The 18,542-nt window shown below is 40.6% G+C and overlaps 1 protein-coding gene across 1 annotated transcript in view; it reads left to right on the top strand.

The window, feature by feature from the left end:
• SPTLC3 (serine palmitoyltransferase long chain base subunit 3) overlaps nucleotides 1–18,542 on the top strand; it is an 86,830-nt gene that overhangs the window by 52,272 nt on the left and 16,016 nt on the right. The window contains exons 7-9 of the mRNA XM_056357442.1: nucleotides 7,592–7,697; nucleotides 14,973–15,192; nucleotides 17,344–17,470. Coding sequence (XP_056213417.1) covers nucleotides 7,592–7,697; nucleotides 14,973–15,192; nucleotides 17,344–17,470 — 453 coding nt within the window. The remainder of the gene's footprint in view (nucleotides 1–7,591; nucleotides 7,698–14,972; nucleotides 15,193–17,343; nucleotides 17,471–18,542) is intronic.

The raw sequence follows: 18,542 nt of genomic DNA, 5'->3' as shown, positions 1-18,542 counted from the left end.
TATATACAGACATGCACACTCTTGCCTGAATTGTCAGAGCATGTTTGTGCTGTTATTGTCATGCTTATGAACAGGGGAATTAAGCCATTATCCATGTCATACTGCTTGATGTAAAAGAAAGATTCCTTATGCTGTATTGGCCCTGTGGATGAATAGAAAACTTTGCCCCTTGAGTTACCACTTGAAGATCTTTAAAGATCATTAATTTCAGCATCAGGTAGTAATGTGTTTCATCTTACTTTTGAAAATCCTCTGTATTCTAGTCAAAAAAGGTAATACCCTCCACCTCTTCTTTCCAAGGTCAGGGGATTGATGTATGTCATTTCATAGAAGGAAATCAATGACCCTTTAAAGATCCTGGCCCTGGGCACCAATCGGATTAGGGCTTAATGTGCATTTCATTCTTACTTGTATGTACAAAGCCAAGTTGTGTGCTGGCGTGAGTTGGCCGATCTCCTTTGGAGCTCTGCCAACTTACACACATATACTGTTTGACCAAGTATTGCCCTATAGTAAAGAAAATGGAAGAGATGCCAGGCGGCACCACCACTAGTGCCTGAGACACGCTTTTTGTGCAGGAGAATCAAAATAAATTCAAATCAGGCAGTAGATTTCAAAGTTAGCTTCTTGCTATTACAATGCAGCTTGAGAAAGCAGACTTTTTTCCATGTTCCTTGTTGCTTACATCAGCCTCTTTTAAAATGCTGTGATAAATGCCCTGTTAAAACTGCCTAGAACATATTTACTTCAGCTCCAACTTCCTTGGTTGCACATGTGTAGAAGAGACACTGGGAGACAGGTGAGGTGTGAATGTTTGCAGTTACTATAAATGGCTATCAAAATGAGGAGGAATAACCAAGTAACAATTTAGTGAAGTAGTGATATATTTTCTCAACCAGCTACTTCCGGAATGTTATACTAAAAACATACACAGGTGTGTGCTAGTAACCTCTCTTTCTAACAAGATTGGCGTTGTAAATCTCTCCCTGCTCTCTTTTTCCCACCTGTTATGGAAAAAGTATTTTTACAAGAAAAAAAAAATGCAGGAAACTTTGTCCTATGAGAAAAATATTTCACAGAAAACAAATTAAACCCAGATATTTAAAACTTGCTACTGAAGCACATTCATCTTTCAAAGGCTATGCTGTACCTAATTTTGTAGAACTCATTTCATTTCAGAGCATATAATCTGTAATACTGGATCTATTTCTCATTGCTCAAAAGCAAATGATTATTTTTATTTCATTAGTAAGCTAACAAGTAATCTCTGCTTATTACCTTTATTATGTATAATACTTATTCTTACAAAAGTTAACAAAATTCTAATTCTATAAGTGGGTATCTGTTCCAGGCATTACAGTTTTCACAAAATCTGAACAGCTTTTCTAGAAGAGACAAAATTATTAGCCCTCTAATGCTTCTCCTAAGTAAAATAAAAGGCATCTGGGTGTTTCTTTTTTTTAACAAAAATATTGCACAGGTGCATGAGAAAGTCTTCAAGCCTTAAGGTGAGTAACAGAACAAAAATGTGCTGTGGACCTATAAGTCCATTTTTATTTGGACTTAGGAATGTGCCCTACATCCTGCCTGCCAGTGAACAATTCATTCCTTGTGATCAGATAGGAATTTACAGGTCTGGGCTGAGAGAATGCACAGGCACACACCTACAGATGATCTATGTGAGAGAAATTTAGGAGAATATTTCAGCCCTATAACTAAAAACTACTGAACAGGGAATTCCCTTCCTGTGGGCTTTCATTTCCTAGTCTCCCCCCTGCCAAGGTCACACCAGTATGCCACAGGGTATTTGGCCTGTACTGGACTTTTTCTGTTTCAGGTAATTGTGAGTTTTTGTGGATGTTAGCAGCAAAGCTCAGCTCCCTGGAGCCCCTGCTCTGAGGAATGGGTGGAGGGGGATTTTTAATTGGTGGGGTTTCATTTTATTTTAAGACCTGAGCAGTCCTAAATTTATGTAGTAGTGATTTTAGGGCTAGAATTGTTCTGACCTGCACCCATAAAGCATCTGCCTTTTGTCTCCCTTGCTGTAGTGTGGGCACCATTCAAGTCACCATTTCCCAGGCAGTGTTTCATTTAGGACACTAGAAAAAGGCTGCATTTCTACACTTGCACCTTCCAACAACTAGGATGCAGTGGGAGGAAGGTGGGAGGCTCTTTGGCAGTAGTAGCCCGGTCTTGGTTAGTTTTATGTCAGAAGGTGTCTGATATTACCCTCACCAGGCCTGGACTCCAGGGAGCCTCTCCCACCCTCCCCAAGGGACTGGAATGGGCGTCCCTTAGCTATATGGGTGCTACACTTTTGGATTTTTTTATTTCCTGGTCCCAGGAGAAACTATTTCTATTTCTAAGACAATCTTTCATTAATGTCATATATTTAAAAGCTCTTTTTCAGAACCTCTAATCTTGATCTTGGTTAAATATTAGCCAAAATCCTTTGACCCGTCCAATAAAACTTGAAAAAGCAAAACCAAATAGCTAGCCATTAATTGGTTTGTGATTTTATCAAGGATTTTGTGTCACAGCAATTACAAGTTTTATACTGGTATCAGGTGCAGCAGTTCTGGGTCTTGTACTGGTGTCAGGTGAAAGAATGTCTTTGTTCATTCAGTGGACAGATGAGTGTGCCACTGACTAACTACACCCAAGTGAATTCTGTTCCTATCAGCCTGTATAAGAAGGTGCTGTACAAGGCTTAGGATTTGTTTATTCTTTCTAATTCTACTATATTTCTCCCATATAACATCAAGCAAATCAATTGCAGTCACATTTTCAGGTTTAGATTTGCAATTGTGTGAGCAGTGTGTGGGAATGTCCTGACTACACACAGAAATCAGGCCATGTGGAAAAAAAAAATCATCTAATTCTCTTCATTGCAAGGACACTTCAACATGGAATCAGAACAAATGCTACCAGGAAGGCGGGCAATTGCAAGGCACAACCAAGCACCTTGGTTAGGTGAAAACCTGGCCTCTAATCTGGCGCTTGAATCTACATCTGAAATGGGAATCACAGCAGTACATTCCTAGCTCCTCCTTACTCACCTTTCCAGTGTGTCGTGGAAGTAGTACGGGTTTTTTTAAGTTCTCACAAATCAGGTGGTTGATGACAGAAGTGTGTCATGCAGGTATGAGCTGTTCAGGTTTCCATACAAAATATAGTTTCCTGCTTGGACAACAGTTGTGAATTTATGTTAATCCAACTCTGACATTTCTGAGTCTACTCACTCAGATTAATGTTTTGGAGTTCAGATATGTGTGCCACGAGGACACCTTAAAGCAAAAACACAGCAACACAGGAGGAAAACACAGGAGGAGTTGTAATTAACAGTGAAAGAACTTTTAGGCAGCAGAATGTCCTCATCTTTCAGTGCAAATATATTATCTAGCAAAAAAGAAGGAAAGGAGAGAAAAAAGAAGTGGAAAACTATAAGTGCATGCCTTTAAGTGAACAAGCAAACAAAACAGGGGGGAAACAAAAGAGATAAATAAGCAGGTAAAAACTAGTGAAAAACCTTGTCAGTCAAAAAAACCAAAGAGCTTGCAGTGGCTTGGTACAAGACAGTTTCTTAATATTTATTTTTTTCCCCAAAGGTGTATGTGGCCCTTGAACTTCAGAAGGGAGGGCAGTGTTAAGCTACTACAGAGCAGGATGAGAGGCACATTACCCACTTAGGTTTTGTCCTCCTTCAAGCCTCTGGCCACTCTCAGAGACAAGATTACTGCACCAGATAGGTGGACCACAGCCTAATCCAGTTTGGCTTGTATTTCCCTGTGACACATACAGACGCTGCCACAGAGAGGAGACTGGTATATCCTGCTCCTAGTATGCTGTGTCTGCATTTGCCCTCTCTGATTTGAGAAAGCCATGTCTGATTGCCAAGTGTGAATAGGAAGCTTTCCTGAGCCAGTGCCCTTTACTTTCCCAGAGATATATATTCACTGAGGGGCAGGGAGGGGAGTCTCAGACTGTTACTGTGGCTGCAGTAACCACCACTCCCACCACCCTATTCCAAACAAAGATATTCAAAGCTGTGATTTCAGGGAAATGGATCTAAAAATGTTTTTGCTGTTCAGCGCTGTGCCAGCACTCAGGGACTTTTCAAAGGCTAATTTTCACTAGAACGAAAACCACCTTCTACTGTCATACAGCTACTGTTTACATCAACAAAACCCTTGTGGTGGTTTCCCTTCGTCGCTTTAGGGATCAAGAGGGGACAGCATTGGAACTAACCACTGAAGTCACTCGCGAAAGGACAGTGACCAGGAAAAGGTACCAGCAGGGGGAAAGCAAGAGAGGAGGAGGCAGGTGCTGCAGCATATGCACTGTAGCAGGGGAGAGGTGGTTGCATGGGAGGCTGAGAAGGGCCAGGTAGCCACAGAGTCTGCATGAATCTGCGTAAGAGGAGAAACTGAAAACGACAGTGGCAAACACAAGGCAAAGGAAAGAAGCATGTGATAAGGGTAGTAGTAGCCTGTTATTTTAATTAAAAAGGCTTTAGCTCACATCACACAGGAGATTTCCAGTCCATGCAGAGGAATGGTGATGACATCGCCAGCATTGCAGTGTAAGGATGAGGGGTGGAGACGCTGTGTCTCCCTGCGAGGAGGCAGTGAGTGTGCCTGGGAGAGGGCAGGTGCCCCTCCAGGAGTCTGGAGTCCCACCTGCACTGGAGGCAACATGACACACGGCTGCCTGCCCAGGTCCAGGCTTGCTTACACCCACTGGCAGTTTGTGGTGTTGGTATTTCTGTTGAAGTAATTTTGAAGGATCCCAAACAAGGATTATGCAAGTCTGTATTAAATTCTAAAAACCCTAAGAGATTCCTTGTCCCTGCTTAGGAAACTTTACCCTCCACATCTAGACAATATGCCATAGGGAGAAGGTGGGAAGTAAGGCAAGGATACATTTGGTTGTGCTTTGACTAATTAATCAAGTGAAATTCTTACCACCTCCTGGGCTGGTGCACAGTTGTTAGCCATTACCGCTGAAAAGCCTGGGCTTGTGATGGTCAAACAAGAAGGACAGTTATTTTCCCCATAACTGGTTATTCAAGATGGACTTGTGCAACTCATCATCTCAATGTTCCAGTGTTTCACAGTGTAACTCTATTTAATGGGCAAATAATTTGATATCTGAAAGTCACTTGGAGTTGCACTGTTATTTTTCCTGAGGTTCAGTATATCCCACTTTCTGGAAAGTCTGAGCACGAGCACAGAGAGAGCACTGCATCTTCACTTGGAATAACAGAAACAGCCTTTTGGGGGGAAGATTAAAGGTAACAGATTTTCTCTTCCTCCCAATTTCCCCTTTCCAGATAAGGCACTACAAGCATAGAGTAAAAAGGTCAGTAAAATTCATTTGCACCTAAACAAATCATGCATTGACAGTTACAGGCCTAAGAAATGGTCACACGTAAATTTTTCAGAATGAGACGGCAAAATCAAAGTGAGATAACCCTGATCTTGCAAACAAACAAGTCCTTAGCCTGTACTCCAGCAGGGCTATGTCACGTGTAAAGTCAGGCAAGCTCATCCCTCAGAGCAGTTCTTCCCTATCTGCGGTCTCATGTCCCACACTAGTTTGGACAGGGGAGCTCCTCACATCCATGGATTTTTTCAGCAGCTCTATTAAACAGTTGTATGCATTTCACTTCTCTCTATCCTATCCTTTTTCTCTGTTTCACGTGGAAGTACATTGAAACACCTGAATCTTCAAAGCTATGCTTTTAGTTCAGAGGGCTGGGCGAACCGACTTTCTTGAAGGCTGGATATGATCTGGACTGACGTGTAGACAGAGGGTTTCAAAGGTCCCAAAAGAATGTGGATGACAATGACATCAGTAGAGAAAAAAATCAGTGGAAAAAAGGGGGACACAAAAATTTTGCTTTTGAGTGTCTGAGTGAGCTTTCTGTCATCCTGGACTGTCCTTTGCTGCTCAGAACTCAGAAGGATTTCTGAACGTTATCTACTCAAAACAAAAGAGAAGGTGAGCAGCTCTTTTCCATGAAATATTTACATGCTGCAAATGGTCAGCTGGCTAATGAATTCCCCTTTTAAAGCACCAAGGAACTTTTATTTCTTTGATTGCCATCTAGTGGAAACTGTGCTGTCTGCATTGCATTATTCATAATGCATTTCCATCTCGGAGTTCCTTGAGCTGTGCAAATGATTGCACCATTGAAATAAGGGGCAACTTATCGTGCATGTTTTGTGCTTTGGAAATTATAGCAAGGTCTTGTTAGGTCAAGAGATTACGCATTAAGGTGCAGAGTGGCAGAGGTGTTTCTGAGAAATTTATCTTTTACCGACATCAGTAAAAGGTACGAGCAAGAGGTGAGGTATCAGGATGGAAGGGTTCAGGTCATAACCCAGCCATCCCTCAGGTCATGGGTTATTCGTGATGGACATTCATATGCAAATGGACGGGTTCCACTCAGGCAAGAAACCAAACTATACATCAGTATAAATATATTTAAGGTGTATTTTCTTCACTTGGACAATTGGATTTTACAGATTAGCTTTGTACTATTTTCAAAGGTTCTAATAACTACGTTAAAATGTGTTGCTGAAACAGTGTGGTTATATTGTGAAAAAATGCCACTGATTTTCCCAACCCACAGTTTGAGTTAATCTGTGGGGTTCCTTGGGGCATTACAAGTCTCTGTAAGATGTTCTTTGAAACATTTTGAAATGTCAATCTAGATTCCTGAAAAGTACCAGAATAATTCGGTTTGGAGCGTTCACTCACGTAGAAACCCAGAATGCTGGTTAGATTTCAGCTCTGCCTTGAGAGTCACTTTAGTCTGACCCTTGTTCCTGTCATATTTTTTCTTACTTCTTCTATTCTTCCATGTTTTTCAAAACTTTGGTGACTTTCCTTCTAGAATTTTGTTAGGTTACCCACACTCAGCCCTTGAGAAAGAAGCTAAATTTCTAGCATTGTTCCAGGCTCCTTATATTAAAGTCCCACCAGCGCCAAGCATTTTGGTGCCAAATCAATGCATCTATGCCATGTGCTTGTATCCAGTTGTCTCTCCCTCTCTCATCAGCAAACTTTCACTCATTTTCCTTCTTGAGGACAAGATTTCTCTTGCTGCCATCCTGACATGATTCATGCAGCTTGATCTAAGCCTTTGCTGAAGGAATGGATGTTATTCATGAGCCCATGGTGATGTTGGAAAGCAACCAAAAACTTACTATCCGGAAACACTGAGACATTATGAATGTCAGCAATGCATACAGAGAACTGCTGGCACTTAGCCTCAGTACTTAAGCAAAGCACTTCCCTTTTGTCTTTAAATAAAAATTTACGTTTAGAATTTCTAAAAGTTTACCAGATAAGGTGCATAACTGGAAGGGTTTTGTAAGTCGTCTTGTCGCTAGATTGCAGGCAGGCAAATTAAATTAATCATTGGGTCTTGCCTACTAATAAAATGAGTTTGTCTTCAGGACACATTTTTTTTAATGTTCTCTTTTCTGTATAGGAAAAATAGTGTCAGGAGAAAATTGAAAGTTCTTTAGAAAAATCATTGTTAATGTTTTTTATTCCTCCTTTTTCTTATTTTTAACTAAAGATATGCAGAGCCTTGAGAAGTTGCTGAGAGATGCAATAATATATGGGCAGCCTCGAAGCCGCAGAGCATGGAGGAAAATTATCATCCTTGTGGAGGGCATTTACAGGTATGTTTGTGTTCTAGAAACGTGAGTAACCTTTATCATTTCTGAGGACAAAATTATATATTGAGTGAAGCGAACATTGACTCTAGGTATCTGAGAGAAATCTTAATGAGAGTGGAGGCTATAATAACATTCTGTGATCTTATAAATGTGTTGATTTCCATTACATCAATCTGAGTCCTGGTGTAATTTGCTCCAGTTAGATCCTCTGTGGTGTTCTGAAAGTTGATGTAGCAAATCACAGTGAAGTGGGAAATGTACTTTAAGAGCAAGATAGGTCATCAGCTGTTGTATGTTGTCACAGATGTGATAAAATCTGTGGAACTATAGTAGGGGTGGAGTTTTACTTATGGAGTAAGCTGAGTTTTCTAGAGTTGTTTGCTGTGCATGGACAGATCACAAGACAACTAACTATGCAGAACTAATTAAGTTTTGCATACCCAGTTCTTACCCGGCTGTTGGAATCTAAAAACTCAAGATAAATATAGGCCAAGTGATATCAGCACCTTTCTAGTAACCAGTGGTGGGTCTAATGGACTCACATTTTAACAGGAAAAACCACCAAAAGATTGGCTTTCAAAGAATTATATAGTGGTCTTTCATGTAGCCCCAGTCCCTGTAGGAATCTGAATGAGAGAAGTGCCTTTGATAATCCATCAAATTCAGCATCAATAATGTCATGTAATTATACAGCATCCTAATCAGATAGCTACAGTTCACTAGTGTGGTGCATCTTACACCCAATCAGAAAGACATACCTTCACTAGAATTTGGCAGCAAAGCAGAGGCACCAGCCACGCTCACTGTCCTAAGCATCATCCTGGCAACCACTCAAGTCAGGAGAAGGTTGCTGAGGAGGCAGCCATGGGGCTGGTGGGTGGCATGGAAGGGGGAGCCACTGGTGGGCAAGGAGTTGTAGCAGGGAGAGGTTGAGACCGTGAAGAGGAGGGAAGGGCTGAAGAAGCAGGGATCTGGACAGTAAGAGGGTTTGCAGGGATCTAGACAAAGCTACTGTGGTGATGATGAGAGAGGGAAGGGAGTAAGAGAAGGATAGTTTGGGGAGTAGCACCACCTGTACCAGAGAGAAGGGAACCAGAACCAGTCATTCACAGGATGTGACATGGTTTATGAAAGCAACATTAAACTTTATATGTAGGGATCATATCATGTGTTGCTGAAATATAAACACTCTGAATGGGCAGTCATTTACACCATTTTATCAAGAAATGCTAGCACAGATGAGCTGATTAGCTTTTTTCCTAAGGAATCTTTTACGGTCTCATGTCATCACAACTTCATAGCTTTCAGTGTTTTCTTTTTACCTAACGCTTTCCATCTGCATAGAGAACGAATCAGCCCTTATCTAAACACCTGTTACTCAGAGCTGAAACGGGTCGACAGCAGATCAGCTGATCCAAAGCAGGCTGAATGTCTCCTTTCAACCAGAATAAACAGAGCAAATCTGCAAATAAACATAGCTTGGCACTACTAAAAGAAAGTTCAGATTTAAGGACTTTGATCATGCAGAAATTAAGTAGACCACCAACATTTTACTGACAAATATTCCCATCAGTCACATGGCCTGCAGAAAATGCTCTGGCTGCTGAGCTTTGTTCACTTTTAAATCCTTTACCCTGGATATTGATCTCTGAGGAGCAAGAAGGTAGACTGGTGACACAGAAGCACAGCTTGGTCCAAGCAGTGGGACAAACCCATTGTAAGATATTTGCAATTTATATTTCCAGATGTGTATTTGATATAGTTTTCCTCTAGTTTTGCAGTTCATTGTCAAAGGAGATTTTGTTCTCAAAACTTCAAAAAACCTTCTGTTGGAATGCAAAATAAAAACATGTTAAACCTCAGAGAACTTCAACAAAAAAGGAACCGTAAAGTTCCTTCAGCCTCATAAGGGCTAAATAACGCTGACACCACTTGTGCTCTCAGTGTCTATTGTTGTGCGAGGCATAATGTTGAAGAAAAACAAAACTCAGGTCTCTAATAGTCTCTCACTGGAAACTAGCCCTAGCAGTAGCTAGTTTGGTTGATTAGTTGTTTTTGATAGTACAAGATTACGGTTTGCTTGCAAAGCAAGTCTCTGACTTGAGGCAGAATACCACCATGCCCCACCGTGTTGTATCCCTGCCACCACTGCCAGCCCGAGACACACACAGCTGATCTGTCCTTAACAGCACAGCTGGGGACAGATTTGCAGGCCATATAGTCTAATCCAGTAAGTAGCTAATAACATTTCATGTGCAAAAGAAAAGCCGGAGAAAGATATTAGAAATAGTCTTACTTTTTTTTGTGTGCATGTTCGTTCTTTTCTTGGTCCTTGATTTTTGAGAGACTAAAATTTTCCAGACCCCATATTGGCTAATGTTAGGTTTTATGAATACTTGCCAGATGCCAAATTAACATTCATCTAAAGGGTTTAAGAGGAGGTAGAGTGTTGTTAGAGTATTCTTCTTACAATAGTTAATACTGCCTTTTTTTCCTTTTTTTTTTTTTTTTTTTAACTCCTCCTTAAAGGACTTAAGTTATGCTTCAGGGACAACTAATACAGAATTTAAATAACTTAGAGCCTTTCTTCATGTTAAAATATCTTGAATTGCAAGTTTGGCTTGGCAAATTTTTGCAGAAATGCTTTTTCCAGAGATGCAAAAGAAACACTAAGCTTTCCTTCTTTAAAAAAACTTGTTATATGGGACACCATAGTCTTAGTATGGTCAAGTTGATGGTATGGAAAAAAATGTGCTTTCTGTTTCCATTAGGAGTATGTTAAAGTGTTTACACTGTGCGTGAGCCCGGACTTACCAGTTGGCAGAATTTAAAAAGGGTCATTGTTAGCCAACATGAGCATTTCTGGAAATCAGAGTTGTGTTTGAAACCATAAGCCACAGATTTTTCTTGGTTACAACTGAAAGCAGAATTGGCCCCTCGACTTGGGAAGCACTCAAGCAACATGTCAAATAAATAGCAATAAGTATATGTTTCTTTGCTTTTTAATGTCTCTATTATCTTTAAAAGAAAAAAAATCAGAAGTAAATGTAACTACTAGTGAAAGTTGGTTCTTAACTTGGGTAGCCTAGGAGCAAATATATTCCATTTGTGTTCCAAACTGAGACCATCTAACCATTGATCTTCAGTATAAAAAGCATGAACAAGTTTTGGCAGTGTCCAGGACACAGGTTAAACAGACTTGCTAAATCATATTTCTATTATTTAAATTCCAGATAATGTTTTCCTTGGCTTCTACCATTTCCAGTTCAGGATTAATCAGTTACTGTGTTCTTGCATGATTTGTGGTAGGCTTCTGCTGTCTTGCACACGTGCTTACCCAGGAGTCAGATAGGCCAAAGCCCAGGGCAGGAATTATGGGGCACCAGAAACTGTTCAGAACAGATTGTTTTTCATTTGTTTTTTCCCTGCTTCTAATTTAATTTGGGTATTTTCCCTTCCAGCTAAGAAAATAGCTCTCTGATCAGTTAGATACTGTCCAGTGCCTTTTCATGTACATTAGAAGTTCCTTGGGATTCAGTGCCAATACCTTAGGAAATTTATCAGGGTTATTTTTTATTTCCTGGGATTAAGTGACTGGACTTCCAGAAAAGAATCAGGTAACGTTTAATGTCTTTGGCTGGGGACCAGCATTAAAGGTTAACATTTCTATCATTTCAGCGTATGGGGTTGTGTTTGAGAGCAGGGTCAGAAAGTTTCCTTAAAACTATTGCTCTAAACTGCAAAACAGATTGTTGTATGAATGTGCAAGGCTTATGTAAGAAAACAGTAACTAAAGTAAACATTAAAATGGAATGAATAAGTCTTGGGAGTAACAGGTCAGGAAAGGAGGGATATTCCCAATTACAAACTAGCCTGAAAGAGGAACAGATACAGTTTGCAAACATTGAAAGGATAGTGCTACTATAGGACATGTTTAAAGACATTGAGTGGTACAATTATGAAGAAGATAACAGGTTCAATATTGGTAAATTAACTTTCCTGACAGAAAAATTAAATTGAAACTGTGGTGCCATAGTAGGATGTAGAAAACCCTTTTCCTGAGAAGTTTTGAAATAAACTGGACAAAAACTTACCAAGCGCGAGCCTGTGTTCCAAGTGAAGTGACCAGCACAACTGCACACCTCCTGCCTCTCAAAGCACCTGGCTCCACAATTCATTAGCTGCATCAGGAGGAATATCAGTGATTTGGTAGGGATTAAATCAAGCTTTAGAATTCAGTGATCCCAAAATTTTGGATTATTTCCTCACATCTGGAAGCAGATTTAAACTAAGCGTGTACTGAGGCAAGCTTTTGTGCCTGCCCACTGAACAAGGGAGATGAGGATCAGCTGAAATCTAGCAGCTTTACATCCCTGTCACCAAGCTAATAATTTTTGCTACAAGACAGGATGTAATACCACGTAATGAGAACGTCTGGCCTGGGCAGAGTTGGTTTATATTCATCTGCATACAGCTTTTTCAATGTGCCCTGCGCGCTTGAGCAGATCTGGAAACAGATCAATAGCTTTGTAAAAGTGACACAACCAGACTGAGACAGAACTTCTGGCTCTCTGGCTTAAACTCAGTTGACATCAATATTTACTGAAGGATCCTGTAAACTTTCCATCTGGGCTATCCAAGGGGTTATGTGAAGTGAGCTTTATCTTGGAGCAATTCTAAACAGAGCTTATGTGTTCATATCACAAACCATCTCCCAGGGTCAAAAGAGAGACCAAGAACAGAGTAGGCAGCAAAACAACTCTCATCTCTGCCATCAGGAGGGCTGAGGCCTGTTTGAAAGGCAGCACAGAAAATGTACACGAAACCAGCAGCACTTTATCTGCTTCATGGACACTTCAAGGCCATGTTAGGATGGCTGTTAACTATTGTAATGTTTATGTCAGACAGCATCTTTCAAGAGCAGTAAATCAACACTGGAACTGAATACAAGTGCCTAGTTTTGCTAAACAGCCTAGAGTTCAGAGAGAAATCTACTCATACAAGTAAGAAAAGTTTTCATGAATGCTTTTAATGATTAAATCTGACAACAGCCGTGTACCAGCTCTATGTGTTCTGGGATTCAGCAACAACTTGCTTCCATTCCATAAATAAGCAGCTAATCAAGCTCTGTATTTTTAATTTAACGTTCTTACTCTTCTCTTTTTGAAGATAAATGCTGTCTCTCCCATCTGAATTGCCATGAGCCACTAAACCTAATAACATCCACGTAAATGTGGGGAAAAGTATTATTGTCCTTCTCTGCCTAGCTGGTCTGCCCACGTATTGCTGGAAGGTGGAGGGTGGGATGTCTATTTACCTCCCTCTGCAGAGGGACCTGATATAGCCATATAGCGGGCTGACCATATAGCCAACCTGGAGGCTGACCAGGTGCAGCCCAAAGCTGCCACCCCCAGCACGTATGGTGCTGCGTGCCCAAGCGCACACAGTGGCTCCGTATAATTTTTAGCTGACTAATGCTTTGACTCTGGGCTATGTGAGGACTGTGGGCTCTGCCCTTGTATTCCTTAGGAAAATAGCTGTGGTAGTTCAAGTTGCAACTCCCCAAGCTGCCAAGTGACATTTGGGAAAAGTGAGAAAGCCCAGTCTTCAGGAGCTTGCAGTACAAACCCACCCTTTTTTACTGCTGCGGCCATGGTGCCGATATACAGACCCACAGCTGCCCCTTCTATGTCTGAGCAAGAGAGAAGGGCAAGATTTGCCAGCAGTCACCTGACAGCCAAAAATATGCCTCCAGGCACATACAGTCAGGCTTTCTGAACCTCCCAGTACAAACAGCCCAGGCAACCCTTGTCCAGGGCTGCTCCCCCATGCTGTTCATTCAAACTAATGGAGACTTGCCTATGGGCAGGTCTCCTTCAAAGCTGGAGACCAAGATGTTTCCAAGCTTAGTCAGGAGACCAAAGGATGAAGGACGACTAAAATTGTCAGAAATTTCCCAAGTTCTAAAAGCACATCCTGCTCCTTTTGTGTTACCAAACTGCCAGCTGCATAGTGCAGCTAGAGTGGCAATAAAAAACTCTGTGAAAGCCAGTGATCCAGGACCTAAAACTTGCTAAGAAGTTGTGGTGATTGTAGTGCCCTTTTGTACATGCTATTTGTGAACAATGTTTCTGCTTACCTGAAACTCTTGTAGCACTTGCAAGGGGATACCCCTTAGCTGCACACCTTAGCCAGGGAGCGCTGGTTTTCCTGGCACACAGCGTACTCCCTTTGTGTTTGGTAGGAAGTGGGTTAGCATTTCAGGCCCTGCTCACTACAGCTAGCGGAAGAGAATATGTTTAACTCATTATGAAACAGACACTGAGCGCATCAGAGCACATCCAAGCATAGCTATAGTCATCTCACAAAGGCTTTCAAGACATAATAGTCTTCACAGCAATATTATTGATACTTATCTTAATGGGATTAGAGTGCATTTCTTATTCATCTCCCTGGGCTTTCATTTTGCTATACAACTCCTCTGTGCCTTCTAACATACTGATGTGATTACCAACAATACAAAAGATTTATCATCTTTTCTCATTTCTACAAATCTCAGTACACCATTAGTGCAAGTTCAGAATATTTCTTTTTCCTGCATGGCTGTAAGAAATTAAAAAGAAAAAGTGGATTTTTATTTTTTTTCCCTTTTGAGTACTAGGTAGCAGGCTACGTTTCCCAAGAAGTACATGTTAGGAGCAACTATTGGCAAGAGTGGATTTAAGCTCCCTTTTCTAATCACCAATTCTGTCCGCTCTGAAGACTGGGGCTGCTTAGAGTTATGCACAGCACCATCTGTGAGTTTCATGGGGCCCATCTCCTGTGCATGTCAGACCGAGCTCCTCTGCGCCCGTAACTGTAGAGCTGTTACCTCCAATTGTTGCCACAGTAGCTGACAATGAAGTAAGCAGGGACCAGACTGAATTATAGAAATTCCTTAGAATTCATTACAATATTCGTTTTGTAGTAAATTGCAATGTGCTGCTTTGGGTATCTCCGTCTTGCTTTATACCTTTCCTTCCTTTTCTGGCGCGTTGAAAATTTTTAAATGTTCAAAGACTTTTGACTGGTTTGGATTGTTTGAAGGCTAGAACTGTTTGACTGTTTTATATTCACCTACAGGTGGGAAAGGGTTGCAATTTTTCTTTGAACTGTAAATACAAATCGAGGTTCCAGAAGATCTTTCATGGAATAAAGCAATTAATGACTATGTTTTCTGGCAGTATCTTAAAGAGAGTACAGGATTTGCTGTTCATCCATGATTCTCTCTATCTGCAGCATGGAAGGATCCATTGTGCGTCTGCCAGAGATAGTCTCCTTGAAGAAGAAATACAAAGCCTACCTCTACTTGGACGAAGCTCACAGCATTGGTGCAGTGGGAGCAACGGGCCGAGGAGTTGTGGAGTACTTCGGTATGAGTCCTGATGATGTTGACGTGTTAATGGGAACATTCACAAAGAGCTTTGGCGCAGCTGGAGGATACATAGCTGGCAGAAAGGTAAAAGAAAAACACAAATGTTTTAACATGGTGGGGAGTACCTTCCTATTATGTTAATATGTTATATATTTAATTATCTTATTGCATTGACTGCTTCACGGGAGCACTATTCCAAAGTTAGTACCATTTATGTCTGGATCCCAAATGCACATCAAACAGTCAGACTTTCTTATTTTTGTCTCATGTTCATATTATGTAATTTGCTTGTTTTGGGTATTTCTGTGCCACCCTGATGATTGTTGTTTGTCTTGGAAATGTTTAGACACGTTGTGGTTGGCTAAACATACTTCACTACATTAATTTGCATGCAGATTGCTCATTACTTTATTTCACATTTGTAAACAGTGTGTGGAGCAATATTGAGAGATTAAAGCCACAGTTTCGTCCACTGATAATAAAATTCCTAAGCAGCTGTGAATTTTCATAGTTGCATTTTTAGGAGGATGAAGAAAGAGGGTTACTCAGGGCCTTTTGCAATAGTAAAATCCATGTCCTTGGTTGCTCTATGTCTATTAACAAAACAACCTCTTGCCAACAACAGATGTCAACAAAAAGTAGAGCTGAGCTTGCTTTAACTGGGGGTGTAGAAGAAGAGAAAGCATAATCATCTCCATTGTGAAATGTCATCCGTTTTGCTGCTTGACAGAGATATCAAGTGGTTGCTGTTTATTTACCCTTTTCATATCCTGCTGAATGTATTTCTGAAGTAGTTTGTTGAATGAGTAGGAAGTCTGGTTAGACAGCCCGTATGGTTGCTGGCAGGATAACATTAATAAGGGTAGCACTTGAGTAGAATAAAAGGGCTATAAGAAAGTATAAAGTGTATATTTCTTACTGTCTTTTTTGGTTTTGCCCCTGGAGATCTTAAAGCAGGCTATCATAATACATCAAGAATCATTTTTTTTTTGTTTCCTTTGCTTCCTGAATTTGTATCTGAAGGTTTAACTCTTATCAAAGACAATGTGGCTAATGTACTAGAAATTATAGTAAGCCTAGACCTGTGAAAAGCACTCTGAACTAATTCATTACCTAATCCTTGGAAGTCTTCTGAAATGAAAGTGGGTCACTCTTTTCCTCGCTGCATGTATCACTAAATTTTGTCTCAGGGCCTTGGTGGCAGCTGCCCACCCAACACACCTAGCATACCTACATTCATTTCTGTAGCCAAAAGTTCACCGTGGCATTTTTATTCTGTGTCAGTTAGAGCACAGAAGCCTTCTCAGCTATTCAATCAAACCCTTAGGATTACAATTGCATTATAGCAATGCATAACCTGTATAAGGTTAAGTAATCTTTATCCTTAGCGTTGAAGTTACTAGACTAGAACACTGGAGCATAGACTCATACAGCTTTTTTGGCAATAATTTGTGTTACTCTTTTTGGCTTTTTTTTTCTGGTGGTATTTTTTATCAAAGCCAGTTTTCAAGCAGGCCGCACCCCTTTCTCACTAACATGCGCTTAGCTTTTAGTTGGTAACTGTTACTCTGATACTTTGCAGTGGGAGGTATCAGCTGTCATAACAATGATGATCTCAATCAAGGGCCAAATTCCAACAGTATCCTTGGATTCAGGAGAGTTATTGGTGCTTTACACGTGCCAACAGTGCATCAATGCAGATTGTGCTCTTAGTTACACAAGGAAATGTTAAAGCAACTATACCGGCTCTAACATGACTGCCCCTGCCGCACTGATGGAAAGTATCAGATGGAAGAAACTTATACGCTAAATAGCCAAAAACAGATTGCAATAAGCTTGCTTTTCCTGCATTAGGTCTTGTGGCAGAGAAACTACACTGATGTCATGTAGGCTTTGTTTCATTCACAGAGAGGAACCGACAGTATTTTAAGTTCAGCTGTTCATTGGTCTTTAAATTATTTTGGCTCCTTTATAATAGATCTTAGCGCAGAAGTAAATATTATTCTGTTCCAGACTTCTGTTTCAGCTGTAATTGCCCCACTTAAACGGTAAAGTGTTTGCACCTGCCTGATGTTTCTTCAGGCCATGTATTAACAGTAGCAGCCAAGAAAGCAAACCAATAACTGGTGCAACATCATCTTCCTTTTGCGTGTTCTCACTCCTGCAGTAGTTAAGAGGGAAATCTGCTGTTTGGCAAGCTCAAAGCTCATTCATGCTTTGTTTTGCTTGTGTAAGGACCTTGTGGACTTTTTACGAACTCATTCTCACAGTGCTGTGTACGCCACATCTATGTGTCCACCTGTAGCAGAGCAAATCATCAGGGCAATGAAATGTCTCATGGGACTAGACGGGACAACACAAGGTAAGCCACCTTCTTTAACCACTTATTTCAATTACTACCAGACCATCTACTGTTTACAGGCACATGCAAAATGTCATCCAGCAGCAAAATAGTATGGTAACGTAACACAAAGGAAATAATTCTTACTGTAAAATTAATATAAAAATCATCATGCTTATAAGTCCTATCAACTCTATTTATTTTTCCACACTCATTCCCGTGCAGCGGGGATGGAAACATTCTGGAATTCTGGATCTATGGTTGCCAGCCCAATCTGATTTACAGCAACAAATTAGGAGTATGTGAATTGCCCTTGAGTAGATTTTCTGACTTTGTAGGAGGGGTTCGTAACAACATGCCTTTGTTTATGGGCTAGATGCTGTCAGTTTAACTTCTTTGTAAGTGTGAACCTTCAAAATGGCAAGCAACTCAAGCATGGTGCAGAATTTCAAAACAGGTATTGTATGTTAAATAATGGTGTGAGAAGATGATTGTGATAATTCCTATCTTTCTCAGGCATTGATTATGCTGTCCTGAAGCTAGTTTTGAAGTACACTTTGTGCCAAAAGAATTGACTACTGGGTATCTGTATGAAAAAAATAAGTTTATTTAGGTATATTAGGAATATAAATTCCTCAAGTTTCAGATGCAGCTACCATTCATTCCTCCATTTAACATGCTTTCTATGCAGCAAGCAACAAAACAATCGTGTGACCTATCTATCTGTTACTGTCTCAAAGTAGTACTGATATGTATCCAGTGTTCTAGGTCTTAAATCTAAACTCAGAGGAAAGCTGGTGGGTTTTGAATTTGTATATTTTTTGTCAGGAATGCCTAAGAATCATATTATTTTGCAACATGAACCTAAAGATACAGGCTCTGCTCTGAATTGCAATCTCTTTTATACTGGTCCAGCAGCACTGTGCTGTGCTGTTTTCTCCTACCTTGTGTAGGACTAATGGAGCAATTCTTTACTAGTCCTCCCTGATAGATAGGACCAGGGTTAGGTGGGAACGGAAAGGAAAAAGAACGTATGAGAGCAGGTAAGATAGTGCTCTGCACTATTCTTTGCAGTGCCCTAGAGGGCAGTTTC

Source organism: Falco biarmicus, chromosome 12, assembly GCF_023638135.1.
Source record: "Falco biarmicus isolate bFalBia1 chromosome 12, bFalBia1.pri, whole genome shotgun sequence".
NCBI lineage: Eukaryota > Metazoa > Chordata > Aves > Falconiformes > Falconidae > Falco > Falco biarmicus.
The sequence above is the reverse complement of the archived record's forward strand: the minus strand, read 5'-3'. Positions and strand labels throughout refer to the sequence as shown.